The sequence below is a fragment of the Motacilla alba genome, chromosome 9 (assembly GCF_015832195.1).
Source record: "Motacilla alba alba isolate MOTALB_02 chromosome 9, Motacilla_alba_V1.0_pri, whole genome shotgun sequence".
NCBI classification, from domain to species: domain Eukaryota; kingdom Metazoa; phylum Chordata; class Aves; order Passeriformes; family Motacillidae; genus Motacilla; species Motacilla alba.
In genome coordinates this window covers 6,590,261-6,615,166 of record NC_052024.1, presented here as the reverse complement: position 1 = coordinate 6,615,166, position 24,906 = coordinate 6,590,261, and the positions used below count along the sequence as shown (strand labels likewise).

At 42.9% G+C, this 24,906-nt stretch overlaps 1 protein-coding gene across 12 annotated transcripts in view; it reads right to left on the bottom strand.

Moving 5' to 3' along the window:
- DGKD (diacylglycerol kinase delta) overlaps positions 1-24,906 on the bottom strand; it is a 62,184-nt gene that overhangs the window by 34,820 nt on the left and 2,458 nt on the right. For 2 of the 12 annotated variants that reach the window (XM_038145226.1, XM_038145230.1), the window contains 2 exons: positions 11,874-11,984; positions 11,117-11,197 (listed from right to left, as the gene is read on the bottom strand). In XM_038145226.1, coding sequence (XP_038001154.1) covers positions 11,117-11,197; positions 11,874-11,984 — 192 coding nt within the window. The other 10 variants (XM_038145228.1, XM_038145231.1, XM_038145229.1 and 7 more) reach the window with 10 other exon arrangements.

Here is a 24,906-nt window from a genome sequence, read left to right as displayed (position 1 = left end):
TCCCCCTGCTAAAGGATACTGACACAGGGGCAAGGCTGTTACATACACTGCGCTGTTCAGGCAAGAGCGACGATCAATTTAACATCTCGCACAAAAACAAAATCATTCCTCTGATCTCAAAAGAAGCCACGCCAATCTTCGCCCTGGAAAGCTGTCCTTTCCCAGCCAGGAGTCCAGGGAGCTCACTCTCAGCTACAGCTGTAATGAGCCACCACTCTGGAACACAAGGCTTGGTTATCCCTGTTGGTGAACATGGCTACAAACGAGCATGGTCCAGCTATTTTTTTATGTTCCGGCTACAGCTTTTGACTAACATCCTGGAACAGCATATTCCACAGGATGACGACGCACTAGGTGAAGCACCATTTCCTTTTATTTGTTCTAAATTTACAAAGCAGTAATGTCATCCAGTGACCTCTTGTTCTCATAAACTGAGAGCACAAAAACAACAATCTGATTGCTTCTGAGTTAGGATGAGAACTGCCTTACTAAGAGTTAAGAAAAAAAAAAAAACAACAAAAAGTTTTCAGATTTATTTTTAATCTCATAGATTTTTGGCCTGTTTCGGGACTGGCAGAACTCTGAGCATTCCTGCCCCAAAACAGCTCAGAACTGTATCTAGATATGAGCAATTATGTAAATTAAAAGTGCTTGTTCTGTCTAAAAAGTAAATATTAAAAACTTTCTTGGTCCTAAATGCTACTGAACTTCTGGGCATGATTCTTTAGAATCACTCATTAGTAGAAACTGGGTGCCCAGTGCTCACTACATGGTGATATGACTGACATCTAATCTTGACCAGAAAAAAAGAGCTCCACAGTCATGGGAGGAGAAAAGGCTGCCAGTCCCTCTAATCACTCCTGGAGAGCCACAAAAACACATGGGAATGGCAGGAAGGGTTAAAAACTTTTCAAATAAGGATAAAGGTTAAGTATGAACTCACTGCATGTGAAATCCCTGAAATACATTTTGCAGAAATAGGGGTGATGGGGTGATGGTCAGGTCCCCAGCAAGTAGTTATGTGCCCTCCATGAGTCATCTCAAGTCTATTAGAGAAATTCCCAATTTTCAAGCATGCCCACTCTAAATCTAAAAAAAACCTAAATCTGAAAATAACCATGGCTTCATTGGCTGTCTTGTGCAAACACAGACACTTTTAACACTGAAAATTCAGCTTTATCTCCTCTCTCTCTCACACATGGCCCATTCCCTCGTACCAGCTGTTAACCCCCACCTCTCATGTTGACCCACACTCCTCTGTCCAAAACTAACACCAGTTTACTGACATTTCAAATCCAGCCAGCTAACAAACAGAGCCAACCAAAGAAAACTCCTCATTTCATGTTCTAAAAATGGACTAATGTCCCTGGATGTCCTTTCCTGATGAACAGCTGTGAATAATCAGATTTGAAAGGCAGTCCAAAAAAGATTCCTATATTAGACCAAATTTTAAACAGAAATCTGATCTACTTCACCCTTTGTTGTACTGAGCAACCCTCCCTTCCCCAACAGCTGGAGCATAAACTTCATCCTCTTGTCTTGCTGCCACCCAAGACAACTTTATCATCTCTGCTCACCTGGGGCATTTTCTGGCTGCCCAGAAACTTCTGAGCAATAAACTGACAGTGTAGCCAAGCATGTCCTGGGACTGTTTGTTATCAGAGTACATCTGGTGAGCTCAGTGACCACAAAAGATGGCAAAGCAAGTTAAGACCATACTGGCCCAATCACAGAGCTGACAGAAGAAATGCTGCGGGGCGAGATGGGGTGGGGGGACATTGAAGTTTGCTAAATATAATTTTCCTGATGTGTACATTTCTCAGAATGGCCGAATGTGGGGGTATGAGAACACCTGCTTCAGTCAGACTGCTTCCTTTTACTCATATCCTGCTCCAATACAGACTTACATTCAAAGGTGCTAGCCATAAATCCCCCCAAGAGATCCTGCATTATTCCAAACAGTTGATGACTTGAGTACAGACACAACAGGAATTTCTGGAGCTCTAGAGACCTAGAAACTAGAAAAAATAAAAAAAGCTGCAAAACCTTCAGTTTGATTACATATGGCAAAGGTAAGGAAACCATCCCCCACCTGTAGCTAACTGCTATGTCTGCTCTGTATGGTGGAGAATGATCTTGGCATCCTGAGAGCCCAAGATTCAGGAAGGAAAACGGGGTGAGACTGTAATAAGGATGCAGCCATTTTTCCACTTCAGCTCCTGTTTCAGCGATAGCAGTAGTGAAATGGACACTGGAATACAGTAAAACACCTCAGCTGTATTCATCAGCAAGGGTCACAAACCAGCAAATCCACTGTGTTTCAAACACAATTACTGAACCCACACAGGCAAAATGGATTAAGTGTGGATTAGCAAGTGCTACTCCCTCAGCAAATACACAAAAAAGAAGACTGTGAAAAAGGAAGAAGAAAACACAAATTTGACATTCAAATCAGCCTGTCTCAATTACGTCTATTTCTGAAACAATCTGAGCTCAGCATCAGGCCAGCAAAGCCTTAGGCAGTGAGTCAGTATGACTCTAGTAGGTCTCTACAGTTTAGAAGAGAGCAATAATATGAGTATCAAAGACTCATGAGGGTCCAAGCCTTGCCTTCTTCCACAGACTACAGCCCTATTCTATTTTGCAATTCAGCTTTCACCCTGTTTTGCCAACAAATCCAGTCCATTAACTCACTGTAGAGGTCAGTTAGAGTTCTCTAAAACTGCACCAATTCTCTTCCCCCAAAACCTGGATGATATGGGAAAGAAAAAGTAGCTTTTTACGTAACACTTGAGAAATGCACCAGTTTAATGGTTTTATAATGCAAGATGTTAATTTCCTGCTAAAATGACCATTTTCCACCTATGGAAACTCTCATTTCCACCAAAAAAACCAAGTCATTACTGGTCTTATAGATGTGCCAAATTCCTTTCCCTTTTTTTTTAAACAGCAGTAGCAAGATTTTCCTCAAAGCCCTAAGTGCCCAAATCTCTGTTCACAGTACACCGGCCATTTTATCCCTCCACGTGACCGTTTTACCTTCATTTCCAAATAAAGCCCAGGACAGCTCATTTCTATAGGAAAGCAGGTCCAGTGTGTGTTGTGGTTCTCTTTAGGACCATTTTTACATTATTAGGTTCACGTACCTTGCAATCTGTCCCTCCTGAGCCAGGGCAGCAGTGCATCTTCTGTGAGCATTAGCACTGGCACTTATTGCGCTGTGCTGTGCCACAGGTCAAGTTCAACTCGTGCTGACCCTCCATCTGGGACTTCTCCCAGTCCCTATCCTCCCCCATGCTGCAGCGCAAAACTAGACCAGTCACAGCATTATCCCTGGGAAAATTATCATCTCTCATACCAGGGTCACATTCCTACAGGCTTCTGGAAACTGTTCCTAAACAAGGCACATTCCTGTTCTTGGCAATCAGTAAGACGAGCACAGACAAGAAGAGGATTTTAAGGTTTTAACAACAACTTAACAGATGTCAAAAGCTAGAGCATGCCACTGTTAGCAGGTGAGAAAATCAACTATCCTGGTAGTTCAGGCCTGTTAATTCCTAGAGATCTCCAAGGATGGAGCAGTACCCAATGGGAGTGGATAGAGTGCTAAGTGCCAAGGAATCCTAGCACAGTTCCATTACCCACACAGATGCACATGCATCCCTTTACCTGTTTGCCAAAGGACACAGTCCTGCCAGGAAGAGTTCCTAAACAGAACCACTCTGTTCAGAAAGGGCAGCCCCTTTAGGAAGGTAAAGGATATTTCAGAGAAAGCTTCCTACTCACTCAAATTGAAGTAAAGCCATGAAGAACAGAGGGGCAGGACTGTTCCCCAGTGGCAGAGCTGCTGTCTCAATGGGCTCACACATGGCAAGGCTGGCATCCAGCAAATTACAGCACGGGGCAATAAAAGATCCTACCAGCTGTAGGAAAATGACCAATTACTGAGAGTTTATTGTTAGTAGCAGCTCCTCACAGCCCCACAACTTCAGCAGTGTTGAATGGAGGCTGGTAGCTAGCACAAAAGGAAATTAACAGCTTTCAACAGTTTGATGAACCCAGGAGCTTTCCACACTGGGCCACCAGGCTAAGACAAGTCCTGTTCACACACCATCACAAGCACCAGAAATAGGGAGGCAGCATTTCTGCAAGTAATGCTAGCAAGCCTCTCCCTGCATAAAAAGGAGCCTTTTCCTTCTAGAGCAGCTCCTACATAAAGCTGAACATGTTCTCAAATGACCACACATTGTTCTGCCTTTGTGGCCTCACCTGGAAGGGGAGAAGCAGCTGAAATCTGCAGTCTGGCTCAGGAAGGCAGGTGAAACCGCAATTCAGCATGACAGTTACAAAGAGCAAAGAGATTATCAAACAAAAGCTTCCAGTGTTCAGGCACAAGGGCAGACATTATTTCAAAACTGTAAACTTCCCTCTACGAAAGCAAAAGCTCTTCAGTCTCCTTCACTTTTCAGCTCCCTGTCTATCCTGTCCCACAGTAAAACTGTTTAAGCTCAGGGTGACGACTTCTTACATTAGTTTCATCTCAAAACCTCCCGCATATTTTTGAGTCACTCTGTAACGTACAGTAGCAATCGCCAGATCTCTCCACCCACAGCAACTTCTTCCAGACTCTCTAACTCTTCTTCCATGTTTATCTTATTTTTGATAGTTTTTCTCCAGATTTTTCCTTCTTTTGTGACAGCAGACTAATAACCAGGTCGCACAGGAGACTGGATTAAGAGTCCCAAAAATCCTTGACATGAAAAGATTTTAAACGACTGTTTTCACTGACTAACAGTGACTCAGAATGGTCTGTTTACCAAAGGGCCTTTTCTCAAAGAGAAAAAAACTGAAGTCTGGATTACAAACTACTAAAATAGCAAAGTATTTTGAAACTGCAGTGGTTCTGACAGGAAATGGGGACTGAACTGCACTTAATGAAGGTGAAAAACCAGCAGAGCAATTCTAGACACGGCAATACACCGCTCTACTTATCTTTTCACTTGCTATAAAGGAAATTCTGACAGCTGCCAATATAAACAGAGTACAAGCACTAGCAAAGACTGTACAGTTCCAGAATGTGTACACACATGGGTGTGAAAAAAACAACAACTCCCCAGAAAAACTGAATTTCCAGCATGTGCTCCAATTTTGCCCAATTTAGAGACAAGAGTTTAAAAACAAGGAAAAAAGAACCATCATTTTCAGAAGTCCCTCTTTTCTAATCTTCCCCTATTCCAAACACTAACAGGGCAATCCATGACTGTGTCACCATGCCTCCAGATCAATCAGTCTTTTTGTCCAGCTGATGCCTTCTCTCTGGGTCCCTTTACCCCCGAAGCTGAGGAAGCAGGGGAGGAAAATCCTCTCCCTTGCTAGGAAGCCCAGTGACTCCCTGAAGCATATGTTCAACTCCATTTTTTTCAGAGGGCTGAAGCCACAGAGGGCAGTTTTGGGAATCTGTGCAAGTGTCAAACCACGCAGATTTTCCTGATCTCTATCAGCCGAAGCTTGAAGTCCAACTATGACTTCCTGCAAACAGCTTGCAACAAAAGTTCTTATATTCTTTCTCCTCATAAAAATAAGTGACATGCTTTTTCTCGAATTCTCCATTTCAAACCAGCACAACCAATCTCTGATCTGGGCTTCTCTTGTTCCAACAGTGCCTTACAGGCACACAGCTCCTGTGCTAGGCAAGAGCAGCAAACTTTCTGTAGCTTCAGCAGCTCTATTTTCTTTCAAAACCAAACTCTTCAGAGAAGACTTCACTGCCTTCTCTACTGAAAAGAATATATTTCAATTTAAAAGCACCTACACAAATAATTCAACTTGACACAAAATCATGAACAGGCATAGGCACTTTCACTTCACTGTGAATGAACTGCAAACATCAAAAACATACTCTTCCCCCATCAGGAAGGACTGTCAGCACTTCGAGTTTTTACCCAAGTTCAAGCACTTTGCCCTCTGTTTATAGGAAAGGTTAGTAACCCAGAACTGAAAATTCATGCTACTTATCCACAGCATCAGTAAGCCCTGGGACAATACAGCAAAAATACACACTCTGGAGGAGGTCAGTAAAGTAAAACTTCATAAGACAGAAACCACCAACTTTGCTGCTGAATAGAGTCAGTACTATGTAACAAGGTTATAATATGAAAAAATTGTAGCACACCTCAGGCTTCCACACAGCTGGAGAATGACATCCATACTCCTTCTCAGAGATGACTGCACTCTGTCATTCAGGGGCACCAGCAACTCCCTTTCCTCAGCCTACCAGAACCACTGCTGCCTCCAGTCATGCAAGGGCTCTGTAAGAGAGGTATTATTCTAACCTGAATACTTCCTCTCTCCTCGGACATTGGTCAGGGTGAATCATCAGTTAATAAATAGTATTTCTTAACTGGGTGCAGCATTTCTAACAGCACCACAGGCACATTTCCCTTTACTCCTCTTCTAGAGAATACATCTACACGAATCCACTCAGGACAGAACACCTAAACAGTAAGAGCGTGTAGCAAATGTATGCCAAAGAATCTGAGCTTCTGATATCTGTTATGCTGGCACAGGTGTCATGTTTCCCAGTGCTCAATCCAGAAAACTCACATCCTGCTCTTACCTTTCACGTTCAATCTTCCTCTACACTAGTGTCCAGAGCAGCCTACTCCCTCTGAAAAAAACCTAAACAGATTGCTTGACATGCAAGGATTAGTCTCGTCTGTGGTCAGTCTCTCTGAGCTACGTACCAATTGCCACAAGCTGATTAGCTGCCTGCTTAAGGAGGAGCTGGGATAAGTTTCCTTCTGACGGCAATGAAGTGGAGAGGCAGGCGCTGACTGTAATAATATGCTGTTTCCTGTCTGCGGCTGAGCTGAGAGGTACTTCCCAACAAAAAAGGGTTTACAGGAGCTCAGGAGCTCAAGCTCCACCTCTTCCAGTGAAGAGCCATTAAGTATGGAGGAGGGGTCACTAGCATGGCTCCTGCACTCAAAAACGTGCTCTGAACCAACTTCCATTTCACCAAAGCATCAGAAAGAAGAAACCGAACTACACAAAATTCCCTCTCCACACAGAGGATATTTCTACTACAGGATTTCAAAGCTCTGAATCAGATGGGATAAGAAGTAAATGCTGTAATTCATGTAATGTGAATGAGGGTGAAAGTCCACACCACCATTTGGTAGCAATAACTGGAAAACATTTACCAAACCACCATGTGAGAATCATATTGGAACACAAAATACGTACCTGGGAAGATATGATGTCCTTTGCAGGCCCTCTCTTGATGATGACAGGCACTTTTGACTAGTATAAAAGCATAACTTATCTTTATACAAATTCTCCACAAAGCAAGAAAGGGTCAATGAACTGGTAAGGAATCACTTCTTTAACTGTACCAACTACACTGAAGACAGCAGACTTAACTCAGTTGGCACCTTCTAGAAAAGAGCAGATTTTCAGCCCACACACCAGTCTGAGGAGGAAGAATTTGCTCACCACAGAAACATTTACAAAACTGGGCCAAAGGGGACAATACAAAGTCTTTTCAAAGACTTTTGAGGGGACAGCTCTGGTGGCAAAGTGTTGACTTGGGCAACAGGCAAAAGACTGTTTGGTGTCCCCAGACCTTGCAGGAGTCGCAGGGGAGAACAGGCACGATGGATGGCTCAGGTCCGTGACACAGGTAAAGCAGATCATTTTGATACAGAGATCAGTAAAACCCAGGCTTCCCAGCATCGTCTTGAGAAAACACTACTTCAGATTAAAGCATGGAACTCATCCTCATTGCAGATTTTGTTTTAATGCTCCTCACAGAACTGCAGGCTAGTTTATCACGTGGGCACCTTAACAAATCACGTTATGGCAAAACTGCACTGTCCAAGAAAAAACTGTTCATGGAAAGAACTAAAGTCTCACTGGGAAGACCCAATGTACCCAGTGTGATCCCAAATCATCTATCAGCTTTTTAGAAATCACAAGAGGTTTTGAGGGTATGGCTAAGAAAGCCCTGCTCAGAAATCAGGGCCAGGCTCTGACCTCGCCCATCCAATGCTGCTGATTTCTATTTTGTTAGGAGCACAAAATCAGCACACACTGATGGCAAGAGTCCAGGCTAAAAGTTGACTGCTCTCTTTGAAATAAAGGGTCCTGAACTACCAGGACAACACACTTATCATTGCATGTGTGCCACAGCAGATTTTCTCTAAGACCCTGTGCAAGACAGCAACCCTAGAAAAAGGCACTGGGGAGAGATCTATTCACCATGTACCAAGGGATCATACATGGAAAGCACCTGTCACAGCCCAGACATCCCAGAAGAATTTACCTTGTAGACAGCTGACTCTCAAGGACAGAGATGGCAGAGATGTGACAGAACCAGCAAATACCACACCTAGAGGCCTAATGAGAGAAGAGAGCTCTGGCATGGGGCTGCTGTAAGATTTATTCCCAGAGGCTTCCTGTTAAATACTACTGCAGCCACACTGCCTGGCCTAAAGGAACAAAGCTAAACATAAAGCTTTTCGTTACACATCAGGGAATGGAGCAGTACAACACTGTAAGCTCAAAAATGCCCCATATCATGTGCTTCCAGCCCATTCTATAGTCATCTATCCATTAACTCTGAGTAGCAGTCCTGAAAACTGTCCCCATTGCAAACAGGATACACTTATTGAGGAAATCTATGCAAGATCAACCAAGAAACCACAGTGGAATTTATTATTACACACTTTTTTCAAAAGGAAGAGGCTTGTGTCTTGAAACTCACTTTTCTTGCTCTCCTTCCTGCTGAGAGCAAACAAATTGCCTGTCAGTCATGTCCTATGTAAAAGGTTTACTGGAAGCTATTTTTTAACCTTACTCCTCTCTCCAAGCAGCACAACCTTTGCTGGCTTTATGCTCCGGTTTTCTCCTCTCATGAGGCTGCCTCCCCATGCCCCCCAATGCACTTTCAACAGTTGCTCTTCTGACTGGTCAGCCCTTATTACCTCCTTGTTTTGGATAAACATCGTTCCTCCAAGTGGTTTATCTGATGTTTTCGTTGCTTGTCTTTATGTCAGGAACTTAGGGGAGTCATTCAGGCAACCTGACCTGCAGAATCTATACATTAGGCAGCACAGACAGGACAGAGACTGAGTTTTCTCAGAAAGAAACCATTCTTTTATAAATTTATTTATTTATTTATAAATCCACAAGTACCAGTCTCCACTGAAGAAAACAGAAAACCAAAAAGAAAATCAGAATATCTAAAACTCTGATTACAACACCAAGTGCTACGTATTTTCAGTTAAGGAGAAAAACCTCAAATCGCATAACACACAGATTTGAAACAGAGAAAAAAAATGCATCAAAGAACTCTGAATTTTAGAAAGGAAGATACAGAGGGGAAGCAGAGTGGTCTCAAAGAAAACCAACATAAAACTGCATGACTGCAAGGAATCCAAAGCACTGAGAGCAATGATGTAACAGAGCAAACCACAGCAAGACTAGGCCACCTTCTGACTTCCTAAGTGGTTTTAAACTTCAAGGTAAACGAGTCAAGCGCCTCCATAAGTCACGATAGAAAGAGCAGACAGAAATAATGAGGAAGCATCCTCTTCTTGAATTTACCTAAGCACCATGATACACTGCTCAGCTGGAGGCAGTGCAAACTGTACCTGCTTGGATTTCAAGGTAACTCTTTACCTTTTACCAGCTATGGAAGGCAGGGACTGGCAGAGCCTGATACCAGGGTCTTGGAAATAACTCTTCACTATTTGACTCGGATGGGGCAATCTGAGAGAGCAAATACACTGCTCCCTTCTGTCCCTAACGCCATCTTCCTGATGGATATTAGATCTCTCCCAACTACAACAGTAAGCAGCACAGAAACAGTACGCTTACCTGAAAAATCAGTCTTATTTATATTTGAGAAACTGAAGCAAGATCCAGGATAAAATGCTTTATTAACAGGTAAATAACATCACAGTCTTGAAAACATATTCCCTACTCATATCACTGCATAAACCTTCTCTCTGTACTCTCACATTGGCACCTGATATCAATATCTACCTACCATACCCAGATCTGCCTCCTACTGGCCCAACTATGGATGTAGAAAGTGTTTCCAAGCTTTGGGAAGGTGTTGGGGTTTTATCTGAACACAGGCACGGCAAAGCTAAAACCTACAGCTACAAACAGAAATGCCCTTTGGCAGACGTTTAAAGCAGCAGATCACTCCTGCTGCAGCACAAGGCACACTGCACAGTGTTGGTCGCCACCTGCAGGACCAGGAAGGATTCTTCCCTCCACCTGGATTGCTCTCCCCTTCACCTTGCTTAGAGCAGCACTTCCTTTCCCCAGGCCCTCCTTCTCCTCTGTACCGACCCCCTCAGCAGCTGTGTGGAGGTTTGCTGCTGTTCACCAGCTCGACACTCACCCTGCAGGGCTGATGTTAATGGCTTTTTTTCTGCACACCAGGTGCTCCCCCAAACTGGAGCTTGCAGAACATCTGCACCTTAGAAATACAATCATTTTTCCTCCTAGTTTCTGAGCCTAAAGAAAATGAAGCAGGGACACCACCACATTTCCAGACTGCAACTACTCAGCACACATTCCACATCTGATGAGTATCCTGAACCAATCCCACAGTTATTTCTGTGCTATTTCTTTCTGTTCCTCCTTTTGCTTTCCCACTATATATAGCAGGCATATATAAACACACACACAGACGCACACAAATAAAGTCTGAGAAAGAAGTTTACATATTTGAATTCCTATGGGAAAAACTAAATTCCTTCAGCAAGATCTCCAGAATAAACATGAACATCACCTCTAACTCCCTCAGCAGAACAGATTTTTCTGTCCCACTGTGCAAACAGGTTCTATCAAACCCTCTTAGCTTACAGGGAAGAAAATCTCTGAATGCCAACTCTTAGCACAATACATAGTAACCTAAGGTATTTCCCTGATGTAATTTCCCATGTGCACAAATATGAGTTATCATATTGTAAAGAAAACTAAGTTTATTTTTCATGAAAGGCGCTGTGAAGATTGTTCAGCTGTTTTTCAACTCTGCAAAAGAGACAGGATATGGGGAAAAGATGGAAGACGAACAGAAAAAAAATGCAAAAAGTCCTACCGTGAAGCTGTTGTTGACATTCTTTGTGCTGGATTCTGCCACACTGGCATCTGTCAGATCCACCTCATCAAAAATAATGGACTGTAAAGAAAAAATTCCAAATCTCAATAAATTATTGAATCCAATGTATAAGCAGCAGACTCAAAGGCAGTCTGCCTAGCATGCTCCATATCACAGCCTTTTATGATTTGAAGGAAAGAGACAGCACTAACAACATCAAGGACCTGGAAGTCTAGTTCCATACACTGGAGATCACTCTGGCCTGTCTTCGGACAGTGAATACAATGACATTATTTTTATTAAAGGATTATTTAAAAAGAACACCAAATAACTGTAGGTTTTGTTCTAGTGAAAGGAGACAGTTTTATATCTAGTTGACTATCAGCATACTAAACCAGAGGCATAGCAGCTCTGATTTGATAAATTCTAGCCTTGTTTGTCCAGTGCACTTTCTCTTTTCATTTGTATTCTCTTCCTTCTCTTGATTTAGAGTCCATTCCCTACTAACAGGCAGCAAAGGGAGAAAAAATGTGGAAAAATCAGTATCACAGGTCCACATGATGCTGCCCTTCAAAACCAAGGATTTCCAAGTGTGAAGCAAAACACAGGGATCATCTAGCAGCTACAAAGCCTGAAGACCAGTGCCTAAAGAGCTCTTTTCTCCACTGAGGGCTGCGTCCCCACTGACACCCATGTGCCTCCAAAGCCCCTCTATTGACTTCCTTCCTTGGCCTCACAGGTACTGTCAGGACCTTACCTTAGCAGTTTTTGCATAGTAGAGCGTTCGTCCTCGCAGCTTAAAGTATCGTCTCTTCCAGCGCTGGAAGGAGCTGGTCTGTTTCATTAGCATCCCCTCTTTTATGACAGTCTACAAAAGCATCAGAGGAGAGCAGTGAAGCACAGGTTTTACTGACAGGCACGTTTTCTGCTTCCCCAGCACACACCCGTAGGAAAAACTGGAGTTGGAGAACAATAACCTCAGTGCCCTCTGCTGGAAGCATTTCACAGATTCATTCAGCAAAACTGAGCAGCCTTCACAAGATAAAACTCTCATAAACAAACAACCCACACTGCGGTGAGGTTTTACCCTTGTCTCCAGTGCTATCACGATACCAAACAAGATAAATAACTTAAAACTGAATGAGCATTTCAAATCTAACAGTGATTTGGGGAGTGTAACAGTTAAACTCACCGAGGTCGGATTTCAGTCCAGGTAATTGCACCTCTCATTTAATTGGCATCTGATTACCAGCACAAACACACCCAGGATATCTGTCTCTACCTCCAGCTGTGCCTTGCAAACAGCATCTACCCGGCACAGAGGTGGCAAGCTGCAAGCCCAGGGGGTGAAGAGCGAAACCAGAGCAAAGAAGGAGCTATATCCAACATCAGCATTTGGTATTCTTCAGATAGTCTTGGCCCTGCTTCGGTACTCTCTGGCCAGCTGCCATTTCCCAGGGCTGCAGTGCCAAAACTGTCTACGCACACTGAGTTTTCTTCTTTAACTGCTTTATAACTAGACTGACATACCAGCATACACAGGCTCATATGCTTGTTCATATACTGTGCATATGTGGGGGTATGGATTTAATCCACATGTATTTCATTCAGGTTTGAATACCAACAGCTACATGAAAATAATCTCAAAAACTGCAGCTCAGAGAGACAAAAGGCAAAAAAGTCAGGGCTCAATATCCAACCCCAAATTCCTGATTGTAAATACTGCCTAGGAGCTACAAGCAGTGCTACGTCATGCCTTGGTACCTCAAGAAACCTACTTCTCTCTCCAAAAGAGTCGCAGGAACCTACTTCTTGCTGAGAGAGCCCATCGCGATAAACACCCAGCTAAAACACAGGACACAAACGGTCTGACAATCCTGTAAGACAGGTTATTCTGTATCTCGGTGCCAGGAAAATGACATAGCTTTAACATACCAGAGGTCTCAGTGGAATTCAGCTTTGTAACAGTCAGGTCGCTGATAAGCATCAATTCACAAACAGCACCAAATGGACACTGCCAGGCTACTACAGCACACAAAATAAATACTCTTACTGATCCACAGGGTTTAGTTCATTTTAGAACTCCTTTCCAGGGCATTAAACTTGCTTTTAAAATGCTATATATATTTCTAATGTGTGCCTTTAGTTTTTGGAAGAGCTGCAGATTTTGATACATTCCACATACACTGGCCCTTGCCAAGCTCAAAGCCTCCTCAAAAACTACTTCAAAAAAAACCAGTGACTATAAGGAGAAACATCCGTCTGCCAATATATGCTTCTCTTTTGCTAGACTGAGCTATCCTCAAACTGGCCTGAGAGACCACAGGGTCTGGACCACCATGAGCCTCTACTCACAAATCAGCTGGGAAAGAGCAGGCTGCACATTCCACCAGATCCTAAAGAGAGCTGTCGGATATAGAAGCCACTACAATCTTCCTCCACTATGCTGGGAAATAGAGAAGGGGGAAACCTCCCCTGTCTCCTGGAAGAAAAGCATCTACCTTGCATGCTGGACCCTGGCCAGCTCCAAGGTTAGCAAACCCCAAGCCTCAACGCTTCCCAGTGGTCTGTTTCACAAAGCCACCTGCACAGTGGAAGACATACCTGCCAGTACTCAGGCAAACACCAACTCAGTGTGCCTGAAGCAGGCACACCAGGAATTGCCAAACTCCACAGAACTTCCAGTAGAATGAGAAGAGAAAACAAAACCACACAATTGAGGATTAAGCTCCTATAAAAAATGGCTGTTTCCCACACCAGCTCCCCACAGCTCTGAAACTGGAAGGCATCCTGGCACTCGTTTTCACAGGACATGGCAGCAGGAATACACTCTATGAAGCCATAAAGCATCTAGGACTGGCTTTAGAGTCCAGAAGTTGAACACACCATAGCAAAACCCAGAAACAAAATGTTAAACCGCCTTTGAGCTGGTGTTATGCAAATAATCCAAAATTCAGACATTATCTTAGCTGAAGCTTCAGCATAAGAGAAAAGGGAGTTCAAAGACTGACCAAATAGCATCCCTCGCTGAAACAACCCCGCAGCAAAGGCCAGAGCTGAAGGCACTCATCTGGAACCCAGAAAGATGCATTCATGCTCCTACTCTGCCACGGACTTTTTATGAGCTCCCAATAAAGCAATTTTCACCCTGTGTGTCTCCATCCTCCATCTGTCAAGTAGAACAAACAGCACTCACCAACTCTGTGGAAACACGCTAAAATATATATTTCTCTCACAAGTTATTTTAACCTCCAGCACCTGAGTACCAAAGAGAAATGTAAAGTACCAGCATCCAAATTACCACACTAAAGAAATCACACATTTCTGCAGCTCATTCTTTACAGGGAAGAAAATGAGAAAGTGGCAGGAGATTTTCCAGCTTAAGACAGAAACATGGAGTGACTTTTGCATTCCCTGGAAAAAAACACATATAAATAAAAAATGAGACCAAGAAAGCAGCTACTGAACTCTGCAAATCCCTGAACCAAAATCAGAGAGGAAAAAAAATCCTGGGGAAGACTGCTCGGATGAAAAGCCTGAAGATATCAAGTCAGCCAGGAGGCTGATCAAAAAACAGCAACTTGCAAGAGGAGATTTCAGAGCTCTGTTGCTATGCTTATTTACAGCTATGGTTAAACTGGGGTCAGCCAGAGCCCTTACACACCCCAGGCTCAAGCAGCATCACTTTAGCCAAACTCTTGCCCACCCACAGTAATTCTCAGCAAAACAATGCCTCTGCTTTCCCTCAGCTCCCACCTGCTCCCTCACCTCAGCTGGGCTCACTCACCTCTGCACAAGACGTGCATTCCTCCATTCCTCTTTTAAACCCTTTTTTTTTTTTTTTTTACCAAAATGCAACAGTTGCAGAGGTCACCTTGCCCCACTCTAAGCAGCAGTTCCTGTCACTGTCGGCTCTATCTATAGAAAACCTCACATCTACCCAGCTCAGACATGAAAGGCCAGAGCAGGAGCACTCCTTCTGCTCACAGCAAACACGCCTCTGGTTCAGCGCTGCCCATCTCCGCACGAGAGCAGCCGGGCTATTTACAGGCACTCAGCTCAGCACAGTTTGGTGGGTTTGGGCGGAAAGGGCCAGAGATAAGATCAAGATGACTTTATAAAATGATGCAGACATCGCTGCCTTTCTCTTCCTCTATTTTGACTTTACAGCCAAAGGACTCGTTACTTGCGGAGGAATGCAGCAGCAGAAAATGAACTGGGGAAAGGACATGACTGCAAAGTGACACAAAAGAAATAAAAGGGGGGATACTTCTGCTCCCCAGCCTCTCTGCAGATTTTTAATCGAAGATCTACTCTGATCAGATTAGTGGGCATGTAATTCATCAAGATAAAAGTGAAATTCCTTCCACCATAATGAAAAGAGAGTGTTAAATCTATTTTTAGTGTCATATACTGGATCCTAAGGGAAAAGCTACTGCCCTGAAACACTATGAGGACGCACGGATAATTATGTGCATCCTATCCAGGATAAATACTAAACTTGTTTGCAATGGAACTATGCAGACTGTTTTCTATCCGGCTGAGTCCCCTTCCAGTATGGTGTCCTGCAGCATGGCATTCCATGGGCAGATAACACTGCGAAAAAATGAATTATTGTCTCGGACCAAGTGTAAAATGATGTGACACTGGTTTCAACACTGACCCCTTTTATCATATTGCAAGTCAATGTAAAAACAGTTACTGAAGAAATTGACAATTTAAAACAACACTGCACATAGCAGAGTGTCTTAGGAAATCTGAAACGAACAAGATTAGATAACTGAAAGGCAAGGCCTAGGAAATTTCTAACATTTTAGTATTTATCTTTGGCCTTGAAGAACAGCAACTTCCTGCAGAAAAAAATTCAGTTTATGGCAAGCAATATACAACCCTCCCCCCAGCTCATCCCCTTTCAAAACTTGACATTTAGGAAGAGCAATAATACGTTCTCAGATTTCTCCTGTCAAAATGGGTGCAGGCCTAATCCTGAACTGACAAAAGAAAAGTTTTGCCACTGGCCTCAACAGGAATGGTTTCAAACAACTCAGAGGACTTAAAAAAAGAACTTAAAAGAGAGCCTTGTGCTTCACTGTTTCCCCTTCCGGCCTTGTAAGAACAAGAAGCCAAAAGATTAACAGGAGCTGTTCAGAAAACCAACAAGACACAGTTGTGTTTTTGGCAGCACTGCTCATCTGAGGTGTCTCTGCACCCAGTAACCCATGTCAGGTGGTCAGAGATAGCCTACACAGATAAAGTGCTTTCTACACTGATAACGTGAGTGATTCTACTAAAAGTTAGGAAGGATCACGTCAGATTTCAGCTACTTTCATTACAGATTACATCCCTTGTTCTCCTGGACATAGTAGTGCTCACCAAGTGAAACACAGGAGCAGGCAATCCCTTCCTGAAGCTTAAACCTATTGCCCCATTTGGAAGTAGGGCTCTTGATAAAACTGATTTCCTAATCTGGAAAACAAGCCCTACTAGCCAGACTGAGGGTGACTATCAAGCGTGTCCAGCTGTCAGGCTGGCAAGTGTCCCTCGGCACAGGGAGGCTCCAAACCAAGTTTGATAGAGACAGAGGAACAATGCAACTTATTTCACTGCTGAGATCATAACATATTCTTAGGGGCAATTACTCAGTGCAGCATATCAAAAACAAGAATTATGCTTCACTGACACATCTTTCCAATGCAGAAAAAGAACTGTGAACAAGGTAAGAGCACAAAGCTATCTCAATAGCAACTAAAGAATCCCAAACCCGAAGTCCCCAGCATGTGGATTTCTGTTTATCATGCGTCTTCAGAATGTAAAAACTTTAAGACATACACTGTTTCTATTTGTATACACCACAAACACTGATGCCAAACAACAAATAATTGACTAAACAAAACACCAAATGCAGAGAGGAAAAAACAAAATGCAAAAGTATATGCGGAACTGGGCTATCTTTACAGATGCTTACTAGGCAATTTTACAGGCAGCTGAACCCAGGGACCAAACAACCTCATCTAGTCACTGATTTTGAGCAAGCCGTGGCAAAAACGATAGGAGCAGGTCTGCAGGCACTTAAACATGGCCATGACACCCTAGGGCAGGTACAAATCTGAGTGCTGGACCTTGTGGTTTTAGTACACGGTGACATAAAAGCTCTCAGTGGTCATAAACATGAAACAAATTAGTATTTAGAAATCAAACAAAGCACAGTTAATCCAACAAAGAAACTACAGGAATAAATCTAACCAACCCCATAGAATAAGACATGAAATGTCAAAAGGGTAGGGGTTAACAAGCTAATCTGAGAGCAACATCCTTCCACCAGACAGTGGTCACACCCTGGAAATGAACTCTAGGAAGCTTGGAGGGGGGGAAATCTGGATCAGTAAAGCAATTCTAACAATGGGACACACAGAGAGCTATACAGATCTATAGGGGAGCACAAGGTAATTACAATTGTTTGGAAATTCTACACTAAATGCACTTTGCTCTTGAAAAAGTGAAAATTGCATTCAGATTTCTTTCACTGGTATCAAAACAGCAAGACATTATGAGAACTCACTGCAAAAAAAGGACTCCAGAAGAGGAGAAAAAGAAAAAAAAAAAAATCAGAGCTGGAATCAAATGTCAAAATAGAAGCTGGGGCAGTGAGTCAGAGGCCCACTAACAGAAGCTGAGCACTATAACTGAGGAAGGGGGTTACAGTACAGACCTTTGTACAGCCAGATGGGAAAGCCTAAGAAAACTCTCCTAACAACCATCCTCCTGATTCTCCTCTGCTGTAACCTCCAGCCCTGCTGAATGAGCCGAACTTGGCAGTGAGAGACTGAGGAAAGCACGGCTGACAGCTCTCCTACAGCCTCCCTGCAACTCCTGAGACAGCAGAATCCAGAGCAGAGCACAGCAACCTATCCATGGAGCAGCTGAGATGTCACTGAAACAGGTAATGCAAGCTCATTCCCCAGATCCACAGAAAATAGCAGGAGCTGGTATCAAATAAATACTGAAAAGGCTTGAAATTGCCTTGGCACAGATAAATGGTCAAACACTTCATTCTTCACTAGTTAATGTTACAGGTCTTTGAACCAGCTTCTTTCAATACCAGGTTCAGCTGCTACTGTTATGAACGACTCTCCTAAAAGGGATGCACAGTCACAGACCTGAAGTGAACAGATTACCAAATGAAAAACAATTTGAGAGCACACAAAAATGTATATGGGGAAGGAAATACAACAGATAGCAAATCAACACACAGCTCCTTGGTAAAATGAGCTCTGTCAGAGAGCTCCAAGAAAAGTACTGAAACAGATGAATAGTCTGGTCAGCTACTTAGAAGGGAGCATGAAAAATACACCAGTACACTGATGCAGGATGAATTAGGAGCTGGACAACTCCTGGCACACTAACTGCTTAAGCCTCAGGATGCTTTCCATAGGCTCCCTTCCCAAACACATTTATCACAAGAGGGAAACTGAGCACAAAATGCCAGTCAAACCACAGCAAGGAGGGAAGATAAGGGCTCAAACCCATCCACAAAGATAACTAAAGTCAAAAAGGCAACAGTTTAATAGCCACCTGAATATTTTGGAATGGAATAAATTTGTAAATTTGTACTAATTAAATGTGAACTTCATATATTTAAGGACAAACATGAGAAGTTTGACTGTTATTTTTTCTACCATCTAAAATTATATATACATGACTACATCCCTTCCTTGGGCATTTCCCCCATACACAAAAAATGTCAAAACACACTACCAAACTGTAAAACCTTCTGAGACATGCCTGTCACAAGCTGTGCAACAGCACCACAGAATCCCCTGTCTGAACTCAGAAGCAGGTGGCTCTTCTGCTGAGGCACAGCAATAGAGCATCATTTGGAATCATAGCTTGTGCACAGAACCCTCTAATGCTGCAGCCTGTACCCCTACAGCTTAAGTCACACTCTTATTCATTCAGAGACAAGTCACTACCAAAAAAACATGTGTCTAAGCCTTCCCATCCACTTCTCCAGTAGGCAGGAGCCAGGCACTCACCATAGCAGGCTGTCAGGGCCATTTGACACGCGAGTACCAGCGCGAGCCCAGACCCGCGAATGTACGGGGAAGCACAGGCAGAACACAGCTGCGATCTCATCCTCACACTCACAACCACCCCGTCCTGCCCACACCGCCCCACGCCACGGAGACCTTGGCCCAGTGGGAAGGAAAAGTCAGCACAAAGTACCAGTAAGAGAACTTCAGGATACGGGAAAGTGAAAGTTATACCTTGACGAAGAAAACTGAATTCCTTGCCCTTGTGTTGAGGAGGCTGAAAGAAAGACAGTTTCCTGCCACTGCTGGATTCCCATCACCTCTGCTACTGAATTCTGCAAGGAGCCTTGCTATGGACTGGCAGATGCAGAGCCAAATCCTCATCCTTTTACTTCAACTGGTATTCAAACAGGTTGAGAGCAGAAAGCGGCTTTTGGCCTTCGGCCATTTAATTAATCCTTAGGTATCTCAGAATTTATTTTTATCTCATCTGTAACAACTGTCGTAATCACATTTTCCATATTTATGTATTAAACAACATATGCTTTTAAGTTTTTTTTTCCTCATCTATTTAACATAGTTTTTAAAGGATACTGCAAAGTTTTAATTTGTTTTTCCACTTCCCCTGTTTTAATGTCCTGCAAATACCTTTGATCATGCCAAAGACTTCTTGATCAGCACCAGCAACAACAAAAAAGATGAGCACAGCCCTGGGAACACCATTTTGCTAACTTTCAGCTGAACAGAATAGAAGGGGCCGGTGTGAGTGCCCAGAATATTGACTTTTAATAAAACCTCAATGATAGATCTACACATTCCAGAGAGTGCTCTGCCCTGCCACAGCTGAGAGCAGTTCCAAAAGCAGGCAGCTCACCTTCCCTGTTTGATCAGACACGTTTCTATGGCTCAAAGACCACTGAAGGCAGCTGTCCCACAGGGTAAGAATTACCTGGAGCGTGCACCAGCTGCCTCAGTTCCCAGATCTGGGGATGCCCTGGGTGACTTCTTGCTTTTGATACAAGAAGTATGTATCTACATTTTCCCCTACAGGACACTGCGGGTGGTATCACCTTTCCTCACTAAAAAATCACATGGATAAATTTACTAAAGCTTACAAATCTCACGTGCAATGTGCTCGATACAAGCATTATGCAATTAAGAGGGCATTTCCTTTCTCAAAAAAGGCAAACCACAACATCAGAACAGTGATCAGATGTAAAACTTCTCAACTTAGCAAAAAAACAGGGAGGAAACAGAAAGTTCTTCTATAAAACCAAATTAGGCAATCCTGTAATAATGAATTGCCTAATGGAAGTGGTAATGTTGCAGCCATCGAGGCAACCTTTTCCCAGCTTCAGACCTCCTCCTGCTCCTCTGTGTAAGTGCTCACATGTCCAGGTGTGGTCCAGGGCCTGCAGACTGCAAGCTCCATCCCTGTGGAAGCACTGCACTGCTGCTGCAGAGGTGCAGCACTACTGAACAGGGCATGCATGACAAGCTCATGACTTTCTGAAGTGTTTTATGTAAAATGTGTGAGGAGGGACCACAAACCATGGGAGCTGCTGAGGAACAGAGCTGCTGCCTCAGCTACTCTGCCTGAAGCTCAACTACCCCGGATGACTATCCCGCAGGGCTGCAGTACCAACCGAAGCATCTTAGTATAAATTCTTAGTGAAACGAGAAGCAATAACCACTTAGTGAAGAAAAAGCAGGGAACAAACTGTTTCAGTGGAGAGTTAATAAAACATCCTTTAAATAATGCTTGGTGCACTTGAGATCTTGAAAAAACATGTTCCAAGAGGAACACATGTTCACTTGGGACAGCAGTGTGCTGCAAAATTTCCAATGACGCTGTGCCAATATCCAGGGTAAATCTTAAGCTTTCCAGGAATAGGGAAAAACTCTCTATATCTCATTTGTGCTTTCTCTTACATATCTAGGTTTAGCTGCTACTTCAGAAAGAATCAGACTGGATTTGTAATTAAAGAAGGTAAAGTTATGCAGTGTCTCACATGGTATGCTGGACTTCCTAATCAGGTAATCTGGAGATAGACATTTCAGAGTTTTCATTTATAATCCTGTACTCCTCCAAAGTAAAAACTCAATAATTTTTCTATAACAAGAGGTTTTGGGTAAGGGAAAATACTCTAAATGTTTTAATTAAGTTTTATTTTTAAAAACCAAGCAATCAAACCAAAACATTCAATACATATGCATTTTTTGTTTCTAATTTTATTAGAGAAAATAATTAGAAGCCTGGAAATGTTTTAGTGATGTGGTCTAAGTAAATCCATGCTCTCAAAACATGCAAAAGTTTAATGTTAGCTCTTCAGTTCTTGGAACCTGATCTATAGTTAGAAGGAATGAGAAACGCTTCAAGTGCGTGTGGTTTTGTGCTTTGTTTTGTTGTGCGGTGGGGTTTTTTAGTTTGGGTTCGTTGGCTTTTGTTGTTTTTTTTTTACAAGGAAGTAACAGCTGTTGCTTTCATACAACATCCAAAACTCTCCAGCAGCAAGGCCAACTTACAGTACAGCACTGGAAACAGTGCTGGGAGGCTTCCCAAATTGTGTCCTAACAGATGAGTCTGAAGTGCACATGAAACAGAATGTATATTTAAGGGACAGAAACATTCATACCGCCTAAAATCCTACCTGTGTCTTGGTGCTCCGAGAAGAAACTAGTATGTTCATGCTGTGAATCTAAGAAAATTCATGTCCTTAAACCTGTGCTCAAGATGTTCAATTTCAGTTCAATCACAAAAACTTCTCCTTTTCAACAGTTCTCACTCTCTTTAGGTGAAGAGTTCCCAGTTTCTACCTGGATTAATGCATAAGCCACCACAATTTATGACACATGAAGATCCTAACATGTCCTCTTTCAGACAGCCTTTTAGAAGGCAGCAAAACAAAACATACAGATATTTTAGTATGTTTTAATGCAAGATGCCACAGACAGAACATGATTTAAGTAATGAATTCCAGAAAATTCCTTCCTCGTTTCTTATTTCTTTTACAATATTGCTTTACTGAAATGCTCTGCTTCTTATCATAATACGTCTTTCACTTGTATTTCAAACTAATAAAGTTCTCCTTTTCCTCACTCTAATCTCAGGAAACCTTAAAACATTTACCCTCCAGAAATAAAAATACCACTTCTTTACCTATAGAATGGACATTTTATCTAATAGGCAATACAGGAAGAAACAAAATGAGCTTTCTTCAGTTGCCCATGCTGCCCACGGTATGTCTGAGGACTCGGTGTAGCACGCTCTAGAAACTTGCATAAAAACCTGGAGAAACATTTTGCTTCACCCTGTTTTTCTGCCTTTATCCTGCAGGGTGGCTCCAAGACCTCAAGGCTACTGATCAGAAAGAGAATCACAACTTCCCACAGCACAAAAGGCATCACCTATATGTGGTACACAGCACAGAGAAGGGAAATGTGCTAGTTCAGATACTGGACAGTCTGTCCACTGCAGCATAAAGCTCAACACCAGTTCATCTGTACTGCTTTTCAGAGTATAAATGAACTTGACATATCTCTGCTACCAGAGCCAGACAGCTTCCCAGAAAGTCTGGAGAGCTGCTTGCTCTGTTTGCAACTCTGGCGAGATATACACTGCAAACTTGTTTTAAAAAGTTCAAGACAATGATAACTGCTTTTAAAACTGAAAATATTACAGAGAAATTGCTTGTGAAAGTAAACAGAACTTAGACTGAACCAGTCTAAACAAGAAGTTCTCCTGATGCCACCCAAGGACGCTGCTGAAATCCTGTCTGGTAAACAAACTGAGAGCTCAACATACCAAAGCTGGCGGGCTGGAAATCCCACAGAACTGATGAATGAAATGGGAAAATGGCCTGTTCATCCACCCTCCAGCTTTCTGAGGGCTGCAATGTGAGGCTGGAAATGAAAGGTCAAGTTCAAAGGAAGAAGCATATTTCACTGTCAGAGCTCATAAAAGGTTCTGTGCTCCTTGGTTTCACACCCTCAGCTCCCAGGACCACTTTGGATATTCCTGTGCCTCGGTCCATGCTGAGTGACAATGAGATGACATTACCACTTCAGCTGGTTCCAGCTGAGGTCTCAGCACTGCTTAGGAGGTGGGAGCAAGGTCCTGCTGCTGCCTCTCCTCACACACATCTTCCTTCTCTTAGCTCATTTCATCTCTTTCCTAATTCCTATCCGTTCAAAAATACATAATCTTAGCTGACCAACAGTTTCTGCAGCTGCACCAACACCAGCCTGAGACCAGAGAGGAGCTAAGAGCAGTGTACTCTGAGGCCTTATACTGCTACAAGTCTGTCAGGTCTCTGTCAGGTGACTGATCAAGCACACAATTCAGCCTCTGCTTCTCAGCCAGCTGAGACAAGACCACTCGCATTATCTGCTATACCTGATCATGTGAGGCTTTATTCTTTCCCCATAATAATAATAATAATAATTAGAAGATTGCTAAACTTGCTTCACTTATACCTTCTTCTCTGCCTCAAAAATTCTTTCTAGCTAAAAGCAAGTAAGTACATTAGAACACAGTACTTCACTTTCCAAACACTGAGCCTCCCACTTCTCCTTCCCCTGCCCGCTGCCTCACTAGGGGCAGGTTTTTTAGCTGAAGAGATGTTACCCATGATTTGCCTTTAGCCCCTGAACATCAACACCTTAGTCCTTAAATATCCAAATGATTCCGCTTGCCCCACTACTATCCCACCAAGCTGCTTCAGTCCAACACAGCTGGACAATTGTGCAGCCTTAAGACAAATTCACTGAAGTTTTATGGTCTTGCAAGCAAGCAAGCAGCTTTACTTTACAGCATTTCTTAGGAAAACAGATGGCAGGACAAGAGGAAGGAAAACATACCTTCAAAATGCTTGTAACTGTGACAAACAAGTAAATTCTGAGGAATTCCATGGGCACAACAGATTTCACACTCAAGCTGTGGTAACAGTAAGCTGCCGTGGTGATTTAGCTGTACTTACAGGCATGGTCTTAAGCTAACTGCAGCAAAAGATGTGGTCAGAAGAGATTTATGTCCTCAGGCCATAGTAAAAGTCTGCCTGCATCTCTTACCGTCACTGACAGACCTGTCCAACAGCTTCTACAGCTTACGTAGTCAGCACTCTATCATTCAACAGACAAATTCAGAATTAGGTCTGCCTTTACAAAGGAAGCAAGCTCCTCAAAGTCTCATCAAAACCATGATTACCCACAAAGTTGTCTTTGCTTCTTGCCCTGAGGGCAAGGAAAGAGTATACATGCAGCAGCATGCAGAAAAGACAATGACAAACCAAAATGACAGCAACAAGCAATAGAACAAATCAATCCTGAATACCATAATACCTGGGCTTACCTGGAAAATTTGACACAATTTAGTCAAAGGTTTTTGGCAGGTTAACACACAGAAGGCTTAACAACTGTAGACAATATCTGCTTGTAATCCTTGTTCTTAATATGCTTATGTTTGCATATACAAGTGGCTGGTTTTGTCTTTTTCCAGCCATGCTGACACGAGAAGTGATGTAAAACAGGGATAATTATTAAGTAGGGACAGGAGGACATGTTTTGCTATAGCCAAACAAAAATACAACCCAATGCACCTTTCACCTTAGCATCTCTAACATCTTGCTATAAGCAAGAGCTCCCATTCTAGCACTGGAAAAGTCTTTGTGTCTCTGCTCTCAACACAAACACCACCATGGAGACAGACTACAGCATCCTTCCTTTCCTTTTCACATGAGACCCCTGCTACAAATGGTGTTA